At 38.3% G+C, this 12459-nt stretch overlaps 1 protein-coding gene across 2 annotated transcripts in view; it reads right to left on the bottom strand.

Annotated features, from left to right (window-relative positions):
- kcnip3b (Kv channel interacting protein 3b, calsenilin) overlaps positions 1 to 12459 on the bottom strand; it is a 50399-nt gene that overhangs the window by 16454 nt on the left and 21486 nt on the right. The window contains exon 1 of one of the 2 annotated variants that reach the window (XM_072387616.1): positions 1998 to 2410. The exons of the other annotated variant lie outside the window; for it this stretch is intronic. Coding sequence (XP_072243717.1) covers positions 1998 to 2100 — 103 coding nt within the window. The 5' untranslated portion in view covers positions 2101 to 2410. Of the gene's footprint in view, positions 1 to 1997; positions 2411 to 12459 lie in introns of those variants that run through there. 2 annotated transcript variants of the gene reach the window in all.

A 12459-nucleotide genomic window follows, 5' to 3' on the forward strand; every position in this document is an offset into this window, starting at 1 on the left:
ATGGGAAGTAATGCTAAACCAGGGTTTAGACAGAGCCACAGTGGGAGGAGGAGGAGGAGGAGGAGAGAGGGGGGAGCTATTGGAAGAATTAAAGATTGGAGAGACTAAGAGGACTGATAAATTATGAAAAGACATTACTGGTGTTTTTGTTGAATTTCTTACTTTATGAAGCAGGGCCAAATAAGAAGCACTAATGTGCTGACTGGAGCCTTCCGGCTGTAATTGTCTTGGCATGCTCACAGCAGGGCACTCTGATTCCCTGGCCCTCAATGTAAAAGTCTAAATCATTCAAAGTATCTGATTTCTCAGATACAGTCAAATGTACACAGACCATCCAGGTTTTTATGCTTATGTTTAAGCAGACTAAAACAACCCATGAACCTTTTCTACACTCTGATGTTGACAGGACAAGGACTGATGCAAAATATTAAGTTTAGAGGTATAAAAACCATACAATTGAAAGGGACTAAACTACAGCTCTGTTTTTATAGAACATTTTTAGAACTTAAAACAAGGATTGAAGGGTAAGACACAGCAGTGATGCCTCTTTTTCTCTTAATAATTGTTATGTTTGTCAGAGCAACTGTACATTGATTGAAATCACTGTAAAAAAACGGTTAGTTGTTCAGATACAAACGATAAGTCTTGTCTTTATCTATTACTATGATTTATCTATCATTGTTGATGGGTTAATGCATAAGCTAAAGTAGTATCAATGAATGTATATTTAAACTTCCTTCTATACATTACTCTGTAATTACAACTAAATTAATAATTGTCTTTCACTATAAAACTTGTATGACTTAAATAGCTTAAAGTAAAACAATGAGGGGTTTTTAAATACTTTATTAAATGTTAAAAACGCAAATGTTGTGTTTTCCACCAAAATTGTGCTAATTTGCACACAATTTCAAGACAAGTATCTGAGCACTGGATCAAACCCGGTTCAAAATTCTTGCTTCATTTTCTTTTAAATTATGCTATAAAAGTTTTTACTATGGGGTTTTTGAAATGTTCTCTTTTACTTTATATTTCAGAAATTACAGGGCAAAGAAATAAGTATCTATTTAAGCATACTGAGTATATCAATATAAAACTGTGATGTTTGGTGAAAATAGATAAATAAATATCTACTGAGGTAAATATTATATTTCTGGGCAAATGAATTTCCGAGACAACAGTCTTTGAAAATACAGATAATAAAAGTCAACATAATTTCACTGGGAAGCTTTATTTTCATGGGAAATGAACTTTAACTAATAGATGTTAACATGAAACATCCCCGGTTGATTTCTTACACTTGAAAGTAATATGTCAAAGGTTTTCAGAAATTATGTGTTTTCATATGAAAATGAGTTATGGTATCATATGCGCACTGATTTCCAAAACAGTGCGATTAACAAAAATCATGTCAATAATTCACTTTCATTAGTCAGAAGAAATCTACAAAGCAAATTAATCCATATCTTAGAGATGATAGGAATAAATACAACAATTACGATTTGATACAATCTCATCATGTATAAAGACGGATCAACCATTTTCAGGTATTATCAGCTAAAATAACATTGAATTTGACCTAGTTTAGAGGTATAAAGCAGATACTGCTTCATTGTCCTTTTTATAAATAATCAGTTTAATTAATATACACCTCCAGCTGTGTTTACTACACTGAGATGTCGGCCATTTTGATAACAGACTTCATCCCAAAAATAACTACGATTTTCCTGACTTTAAAAGCTTACCATAAGGGAACATTTTAGCTGTAATTTTTTTTACTAAATTCAGAAACACAGCAGCATCACTAAATAATTTCTCAGTATTTCCTAAAATTACATGGAACTTTAGAGTTTACAGGAACATTACTTAACACTTTAAAATGTTTCTATATTATCGTGTGGTGCAGAGTATTTATCCCATACATGTGTGGTGTTAAAATGTGGGTTAAAGTGCTGCCCTCGGATGACAATTATCATCAATTATGTGTTGGCCCTTACCTTCAATGGAAATGGGTTCCAGGATGCCAAACTGCTTGAGAACGGCCATAAAAATGATGACAACGACGCCGATGGCAAACAGCTCCATGCCCTGGATCCCCATGACTTCAGTAACCACTTAAGGCCAAGCGTGATCGAGATTATCTAGGACCTGGGCTGGCCCAAGTCACACCGGGTCGTACCAGACAGCAGCAAGTGTTTTCAAAAGAGGTGAGCCAAGAAGTGACAGCAATCAGTCTGGTCGATGGGTGACAGCATGAGTTTGTTTCCAGGCCCAGGACACAGCATGAGAACCAGGCCAGTGAGCTGGACGAAAGCTGTGCTAATGTCAACACTGATGCTGACGTGGAAAATATGTGGAAGCTGACATATATGGAAAATCTCCCCCCGTAGACCCATGAGGGAGAACGGAGGCTGTGTCACAAGCCATTTATCACAGTGGATTAAAGGAGGCGTTTAGAGTCACTTTCCAAATTTTCTTCCTGGACACAAGTTACAGCTCAGCTTTGAATCCAAACAACCACTATCAGTCCTCACAGCATAGTTTGCACTAATAAATCACCCCACAATGTTGGATGAAACCGTCATTAAGAAAGAGAAAAGAATGCAGAGGAGCCTTTGTGTCCATTTCTATGATTTTACTACATGTTATCTGCATGGAGGTCCGAGTAAATGCAAGTGTATCCTTTAACATGAATTACCCAAATCTTTTCATCTTTCATGCCTTATGACAATAAAACAATGCGAACATTCAGAAATAAAGTACCCCATTATAACCACAAACCACATGAGTAACTCATTAAACCTCTGATCTGGAGCAAAAACATTCAGCAAATGCTTCATCTGCAAGCTGAGTGCAGTCGGACTGTTTAGTGTCAGCAGCACTCAATAAAAACACTCTTCTCCACTCTGCTCTGTCCATGCAATCAGTCAAGCTGATCATCAGGCTTACTTTTGAGAGTTGTGATGATCTAAATCATGCACGCAACCATGTTTGCGTCTGTTTTTCTTTCACAGTGAACCTCAGGTAGACCTTTTCAGGATGAACTTGATTGTTCATGATTCAGTTCAGGCTCGGCGCTGCTGTCCAAGTCAAGGTTTACATACGAAAGCTCTGAAGAGAAGACACCTAGTAGCATCCAGGGAAGAAAATCCTGAGAAACTGAGTAAGGAGCTGTAGAGAATAAAACCTCCTCCCTCGGAGTCAACCTCCTCTGCACGTACTTTTCCTCCACTCCCACCTCTCTCTGCAGATTCCTGAATTTTATCTGTTGCTACTTCCAGATAAAACTTCCCCTCGCATTCAGTAAGTGAAGTTTAAAACAGAAGCGCCCTTTCCACATGGAACCTAACATCCATCCTTTTCTTGGTCTCTCTATACTCCACTGCACTTCTCTCTCTTTACCTACTCTGTATCTGATTCGCATCCTGGAGCTTACCCCCTCCTCTTCCTTCCTACACCTCCTCTGTCATAAGTTTGGCCAACCGCAGACTTTCTCTCCTCTTCCTTGCAGCTTGGTCTTTTCATTTTAAACTTTCCCCTCAGTTCTCACATCCACCTCTTAAATTCTTTTACAACCAGAGGCAGCTTAAGAAATATTTATGGTCACTCTGCGGCACAGTTTTAAAGATAGACTCAAATCTGCATAATGAGCAAAAATGGGTGCAAGACTCACATTTTTCCTGCTTTAGAGGAAACCTTTTTTTCTTCTTTTTTACTCTATTTACTGACATATAACTACCAATAAACAGCTGCTACTGACAGCTTGCTGTCGGTCATCTTTTTAAGGTTATTTTGTACCTTTGTTGTTTCATATGTTTTAGCAGTAATCTAAATCTAAATTTAATTGTTGTTTTGCATTTCTTTTAATCAGTTTTGCACCCCTTTGGGGGTCACACTGCGTCTCTGCAATAAATTCACAAAGTCTGAAATAATCTTCCTGACATTTGAAGTCTGTTTGCAACTTTTAGTCATTGTTTTGCAATTTTTAGTGGTCATTTTTGTCATTTTGTTATCTGACCCTGTGATGGGCCACCTCACCTATCATTATCAAAATACATTACTATATTACCTTAATGGTCCCTGAAACATGTGCCACAGGTTCACTACAGACAACTTAGAGAATAACACGCGTGTGCGTTTAACAGGTCAAAAGAGGATACAGTGACTGATGACACAGCATTTTCTAATGCATCAGGTTACAGTGTGTGAATGCATGTTTATAAATTGGCTTGGCCCAAGACAAAGATGGGAGGCCAGAGTGAGAGCGATCAATATCTCTGTGGCGAGGTAGCAGTGGAGCTCCTCCCGCTTCTTCCTCCAAGTTTGTAGACTCTTATTTAGAAATATTGAGGCCACACGCTTAAATCCCAACTCCATCGTTCCCATCACAATGAATTCCTGTGGCTTTCATGTATGTGATCTTCAAATGCTGACTTATGTTTGCATGAGAAATAACTTTGTGTGTGTGTGTGTTTGGTTTATTTTTAGCGTTTAGGTTCATTCTCCTGTATATTGATGCTGTTGACTTTGCATGGTCTTTTGAGTGGGAGTGTTTCTCTGACCAGGCTTCTTTTTTTTTTTAACAGATAGTGCCTGGTGCTGCCTGCTGACACAACAGACTGTAAATAGGGAAAGAGGATCAAGACGGTTTCCTCTCAATCAGACACATCAACAAAGGCCTTCACAGAGAGGAAGAAGACTCTTCTTCACAAGCCACACACACACCTGTGATTTAAACATCATCCCTATGAATCAAATGAATCAGGTGATCTAAAAAATGTTTTGTGGGTAGTTTCTAATACTTAGGGTCTATGAATGTATATATTTTTCAGATAAAATGTTGATATATAGTTAATAATACACGTCATACAAGTTATTGTTTTAGATTACTGAGCGGTGTCACATGGGGATCCTTTAAACAAAACTTTTGTTCATGAAATGCAGTTTCTCATTTAATCTGGTTGCCTTTTCAAAATCTTAAAGTTCGTGGTTACAGAATTATCTCTATATATTTATGTTTGAATGTGGTTCATTTTGTCAAAAGGAGACAAAACACATTCAAAATGTAATATTGCTCAACCTTTAGCTCCAACCCCATAACAAAGTTTAACTTAAAGATCATTTTTCATATAAAACAACAGTCTGCTCATTATAAAGTACTGCTCACACTCGTGAAAATGAGAAATACTTTTGAATCTACAATTATGCTCATGTGATTAAGATTTTTAAAAGAATATTTATTTAATTCTTTTTTTTCTAATATATTTTCTTTAACTATTGATTTTTCCATATGGGAAATGTTTTGTATTTAAAAATTAAATTATTGTCACACTGATTGATATACAATAACTTATCATGATAAAATTTTCGCTTTAAATTGAAAACAGTTACACATCAGTCGATTAAAAGTATTTGTTTTTATCAACAACATGATGTGATGATGCTGCTTTGATAATAATAGACTAGAAGTTGATAAGATAAGAGAATAAGAGAAAGTCACATCCAGTCCAGCCTCTATTAAAGATGAGAAAGCATGAAGAAGTTTTTGACAAACAGATGGGTTGATAAATGATTGTGTAGTTGAAAATGTGGAGACAAAGTAATAACCTGGAGGTGTAACCTAGTGGGCCTACCTGAACGATGGTACCTGGCTGCGCTGTGACCGCAGTGTGAGAGGCAGCTGGGCCGAGAGAGGCGCCTCCTGGCCTCTACAGACAGAGCTGCCATCACAGCTCCCATCCTGCAGCTGAACTACCTCAAGAGAGCCAAATAGGTCTAACAAGGCAACATCCAAACTTTACAGGACTAAATGTAAAAACTTGATGCTTACAAGAGGTTTTAAACAGAAAAGTTCCCCAAGTTTCACACGGAGAACAAAAAAATCTCAGCTGAGGGTAAAAGAAGAGAAGTGAGCGAAGCCGAGAAGTCTGACTCTGACAAACTCTAATAGGCAACTGCTGGCACCGTAAAAGAGGCGACAGCTGAGGGAGAGTTTAGCTGTTGGTGTGTATGTGTGCGAGTGTGTGCATGAGCTTTTATGAGAGGCCACATTTCAAAATCTCTTTGAGTTTGTGACACCACATCAGAGGGTGAGAGAGGGAGGTAAAAAAGAAAAAAATGGACAGGATCAAAAAGCACCTCAGAGCTTCTGACCTTTCACATCACACACGTCGCACACCTCCACATTTCTCTCTTTTTCTGCCCGTCTCACTCCCTTCCTCCCTTCTGATCAAAATACAGAAACATAAATGGGACAACGTCTCCATCTGACAAACCCAGAACAAACAAATTGTTTCACCCCAGACATGTGGATACACTACACTTCAGTAAACTCCATTTATTTCATATGATGTGTATTACAACTTACAGTTAAATGTTGCATTGTTTGCCTTAAAGCTTGCTGGGTGTAATCATTCTCTTTTCTGTCTTTTCAGACTGAAATACTTGTATGATTAACAAACTTTCTGCTGGTGATATTGCCTGAAACTACTATAGCATCAAAATGTAGCCACGAGGTAATGAATTGCAGCAGGATTTTTAGGAGGCAACACGGTACTTCTAACCATCTTGCCTACACTGAGATCTCCCTACATTTTGCTCAAGGCTAAAACTGCAGACTGTGACTCCTTGTTTTGCTTGGATACTTCACAGAACCCAGATTAGGTTAATGCCGCATTTGATTCGCCTTGGAAGTGGGAAGCCACACCTCAAAATTGCATAATTTTTGACCTTTTAATGTTCAATACACAAAGTGTGAAACCATAGCTGCCTCCAGGCTTTGTTGCCTTTTTTATGAACAACAAACACTCAGAGGAGCTTAAGAGGGACAGAAGTTACATTTTTTTATGTTATATTACATAAAGCACATTACCAGAAAGTCTTTGGTTTACTGCCTTCTCTGCCTTTTTGTTTATGGCAGTGATGTTAATGTGTTAGTTAGGAACTCTGACTTGTCATGTCGCTTGCTTTTCTTCATTTCCCTTCGCCAGTTGATAACTTAAAAAACAAAAAACCTGTAGCTTTCTGTCTTGTAAACAAGAACAGATGAAACAGCTAACAACATAAACCATAAATAGACCATATGTATTGTGTATGTATGGTTCAGCTCATGTGATCCAACATTACTATAAAACAGCACCTCTGTATCCAAATGAAAAGTTAATTACATGACTAGAACATAAAAGAAGGCAAAGTTTTTATATGTACTCCTGTGGATTTTGTTTCCTCCTCACATCATGGACATTGCAACTACTTTAAAAAGCCATCTTTATGTTTTTTAAAGCCTGTGCGGTTAATGTAAGATTTAATTTCTGGTCAAACTATTACTCATAATAATGATTCTACTGTAATTCTCTGATCTGTATGATCTAATTTGTTGTCCGATGGTTTTTGCCTATTCATAACTCTTTTGGGCACATTTATTAAAAAAAAAACTGTTCTAAACCTTAGGAGATCAAGGGTAATTCAAGTGTCACTTATTTCACTCATATATTTAAAGAAATAGCAAATTTTCTATATAATGACATGAATTCAGAGCCGTTGCCTCACAGCGAGAAGGTTCCAGCTTCAACTCCCGGCTGGGGCCTTTCTGTGTTGAGTTTGCATATTCTCCCCATGTATGCATGGGTTCTCTCTGGGTACCCCGGCTTCCTCCCACTGCCCAAAAACATGCATGTTAGGTTAATTGGTGACTCTAAATTGTCCCTAGAAGTGAGTGTGAGCGTGCATGGTTGTGTGTCTCGTTGTCTGTGTGGCCCTGTGATGGACTGGTGACTTGTTCAGGGTGTACCCCGCCTCTCGCCCAATGACAGCTGAGATAGACTCCAGCCCCCCTGCGACCCCGAGTTGGATTAAGCGGGTATAGAAAATGGATGAATGAATGATATGAATTCATTGTGGGAACTCCAAAGATTGACGGCAGGGAGCACAGCTGGACATACTACACAAAGCTGGCACCACGCAGCCAGACGCAGAGGAAGACGTCATGTGACACAGAGTGTCCAACGTGTCCTAAGGCGAGCTCAGGGAGGACAGAAACCTCCCGTGGAGCAGAAGGGCAAAAGCTCGCTTGATCTTGATTTTCAGTGTGAATACAGACCGTGAAAGCAGAATTCACCAAGTGTTGGATTGTTCACCCACTAATAGGGAACGTGAGCTGGGATTAGACCGTCGTGAGACAGGTTAGTCTAGGGTCTTCTAGGTCAACAACAGTGACAATAAACCACCAAAAATGAGCTTTTAGTTGTTACAATCTGGTTCTGCATTAAACTGAGAGGGTGGCGATGATCACCGTCGTCGGTACATATCACTTATTGTGATAGAGATGCCTAACTTTGATCTTGAAATAAGTCAAGCTTTAGTCACAAGGACAAATTACTCTGATTATGTGTTGTTAGTTATCAAGTTTAAGTAATTTGTGTGAATTCACACAACAGGAAGAGTCTCGTGCAAACTGCACCATCAGCACTAAAACTAATACACAATTCTGTGCTATGTTTGGTTGAAATCACTGAATGATTTCCCGCTGTGCTTAGCTCACGCACTGCTGCAGTTTTTGATAAAGTGGGAATTAATTCATCTAATTTCCCACATATCCTGCTGTGATCACAACACAAAATGGATGTTGAGGGTTTACTGGATTGCAGTGTGCATTTACAGTAAATCCTACTCAAGTTAATGGAGCATTTATTCCTGGACGGCACAAGCAAAACAACAGCGGACAGAATCTGATTAATATAAAGAGGTTGACAACAGCTCTTCTGCAAGTTAATGTTATCACAAAAGGAAACTTGCTGTGAATGAAGACACCAGTTTATAACACAAAATTAAATTAATTGATAAATTTAGATTTTTAATGGGTTTGAAAACACTTAAAAATCTCTATATCCTTAAACCTAAACCTTAATGATATTATGATTGTATTCATGATGAGTGACAGCTGTTTGGATACAGAAGTCCCTGAATGTCAGATGAAGAATTTTTAGTTTACCCAATACTTTGTTGGTTTTTGAAAACAAGACATCAGTTCAGACATTTACAGGTCACATGGTCAAGTATTATCCTGTCTGTCCACTAGAGGACGTTAGAAACCATACAACATAAAGCCCTGCAGCAGAGCTCTTTGCTAAAGCAATCAGTGAAGAGAGGAAATGTAACATGAGAGAGTGCAGATTATTCTAGGATCAAGTTCACTCTGCTGCAAACCAGTAGGTGGATATTTTATGGAGACAGTTTCTGTGTTTCACAAGAATGTTGTATCAGGAGCAACCAAAGCATACAAGGAAAGACCAAACCATGAAGAATTCTGTGCTAAAAAAGAGGTTCAGAAATGAAAGTTGTGCATGCCAGTGGAAATCTGCTCACTGAGAGTGGATACAGAACCAGCTGCGACTTTAAACACACTGCTGCTACTCCACAGATTAAACTGTCCAACTCTCCCGAACAGCCTACTCCAGGGAATGAAGTGAAGAAGAAAAAAGTGTCTCTATGTTGCATCTGATCTTGACAAGAACTGCCTTCTCCCCACTCAGTAAACAACATCCCAGACCTTAAATCCAGCTCCACAGCAGCTCAAAGCTGTAGAAATAATAATCAGGGAAGAGATGAAAGTGTTTTCAGGCTTTTCTAGCCTCTCCCTCAGCTTATACTGCTCGATGTGTTCCAATTAAAACACAGGCCGGTACCACTTCTATAAGATCTAATCTCCATTTCATGAAATCACCTGATCCAAGGATGTGCAAAGCCTGCCATAGCTGTGTAATTAAAACACAGACTTCATAAGCAAAGCTTATTCCTTCTCTTCTCCCTCTACCAGCTTGTTTTTAACTCATCTGATTTTCTCTTTATTCAGCACCCAAGTATTTATATATTTTTTTCTTTCCTGCTGGGGGAGGAATTAGAATGAATCATCGGAGACCTGAAGCTATCTGAGCTGGGCTCAATTATGACAATTAAAGTGAGGAACTTTCAAAAGGAATAACGATGCAGAGAGGCTAAACAAAGCGGGTAGCAAAATAAAGCCATATTTTGCTAAGCAGGGAGCATCCATCATCAACTCCTGTCTCCCTAAAGAGGATGAGTAAAAACTGCACCCTGAGGTGTGCTCACCTGTCTCCTGCACACACTGCAGGAGAGTCTCTAGAACAAGGGGAACAGCAGGACATTTCCAGCAGACTGGGACACAAGATCAATGTTTAAAAAAAGATAATGAGAAGAAAAATGAGTGTGGATAAGGAGAAGTTTTGATGAAGAGCAAGGGATAACAAGTGCTTATTCAGCTGCTGGTGATATGATGGAGCAGCATGTTTGTTGAACAAAAGGACAAAAGAGGACAAAGAGGTCTTTTGTCTGATCACTGTTGAACAGAAGGACATGAAGATTAACTCGAGAAGGACAGAGTGGAAAAAAGATTAAGAGAACAGTGATAAGACTGCAGGTGCCACTGATTACACACTCCTTTAACTTTAAAATAAAAAGAACCTCCCTGCAGTTAAGAAACAAAATGACTGCGCATCACTTCTTTTAAGTGTCATCTTAACATTTTTGGAGTCCGGCAGGCTCCAAACATTGATGCAGGCAGACATGCAAATTAAGGCAAACTCCAATCACACACTTCAAAATGAACATACTTTACAAGACAAATTGGTCTTCAGTGGAGTGGGTGAAGGACTCAAAAGTTAAGGTTTGTGAAAGTACCAACACATCAGCGTGAAATACTCCATGAAAAGTAAAAGCTGCATGCAAACATGGACTCAAGTACATAAGAATCAGCAGAATGTGCTAAAACGTAAAAGGATATGATGTCTATATGGATATATGAAAGAATATGAATCTCAAGGTTACTACAGGTGCAGGTAGTTTTAACTGCTTATGATCCCAAACTACAGTTCAAAGAAATTTGTCTTTGTTTAGGATAATTTGACATCTTAGGACTTTCTGAGGGGTTCAGAGGAGCAGCGTGTCTTTTAACCCCAAATAGACAATATTTTTGCGTAATGAGTATTGTATATATTTTATAAACTTCACAAGTTATTTAATGTACGCTCTGATAGTAACTTGTAGCCACACATATGAAATAAATCTATGTAGAAGAGTAAAAGCACCATTCTGACAGAGAAAAGCTGAAAGTGTAAAGTAGCATGCGACAGAAATATTCGAGAAAATAACCTAAAATTGAATTTACAGTGAATAAAGGAACTGTACTCTCTACTTTTTAGTGAATACATTCAGCCAACTATTTTTAGAAACATAAATAAAGAGCTTTTACAATGACAGCTATTTGAATTATTTAAAAAATGGTTCAAAGAAAGTACAACAAGCATCAGAATAAAAAGGGAAAATACCTTGAACTACCCTCCCAGTGATGAAGCCAAAGAGGCAACGCAGCAGCTTGCTGATTTCGTTTTCACACTCCGTCCTGCATGAAGTCATCATCTAAAGTTCACCTGCGCCAAAGAGTCTCCAAGAACAATGACAAAAAAACACCCTGAAAATAATATTCAACAAAAAGAACAAAGAGGTCCAAGTTTTAAAACAGGCCAAAAAAAATACTCCTGTTCAATGTTAACTATTAAGGTTGTTGCCTCAGTGTGACGTAGTCCTCTCTGCTTTAGATAAGGGACCTTTTCAAACTGACCTCCCAGTTTGCTAACAGGTGAGGTTCCCTCTGTCTTACTGCTCTTCTTCTTCACCTTTTTCTCCCTCCACTAAACTTGTCCCAGAAGTGGTGACTCACATGAGGCTGCGATGGTCCTGTTGATTCATTTGACCGCAGCAGACAAACCACAACACACTGACACTCATCGACACTTCTGTTCCTGGGGTCATTAGGCCGCAGCGCCGCAGCGGTCACTGTAAAAACGCTTCCCCTTCAAAGTTCATTTCACTTTCTGCTGCAGACAGACGTCATGCAGGCAGAGGCTGGTGTTGTTCAATGAAGAAATCAAATATCTTCTTTGCTCCCTCCCATCTTCTCTCTGCTCCATATCTGACCCAGCTCATATTACACTTTTCATATTACAGTCACTGATATCTCCTTGGTTCATCTCTCGGTTTACTTCATTATCGGACTCTTCTGTTATGCTCTGTGAGTTATTTATGATGCAGACTGAACTTCATGTCTAATTTCAAAAACAAAAAGCACACTGAGCATCTACAGATTTCTGGGTTTGAAGTGAAATCATTAGTGCATGGAAATATAGTTGATAACAGATACAGTTGAAAACTTAATCATTGCAACTATTTTGTTGGCAATCAGTTTGCTAAGTCAACAAACAAATTCAACACGCACAAACAGTACTGACTCTATCACCAAGTGCTGTTCATACTGTATCATATATGTTTACAACTGTTGAGGATATATATATATATATATATATATATATATATATATATATATATATATATATATATATATATATATATATATAATATTTACTGTCCTATTATAGGAAAAAGCTA

The sequence above is a fragment of the Leuresthes tenuis genome, unplaced genomic scaffold, assembly GCF_036924035.1.
Source record: "Leuresthes tenuis unplaced genomic scaffold, fLeuTen1.0.hap1 SCAF_6, whole genome shotgun sequence".
Classification (NCBI taxonomy): Eukaryota; Metazoa; Chordata; class Actinopteri; order Atheriniformes; family Atherinopsidae; genus Leuresthes; species Leuresthes tenuis.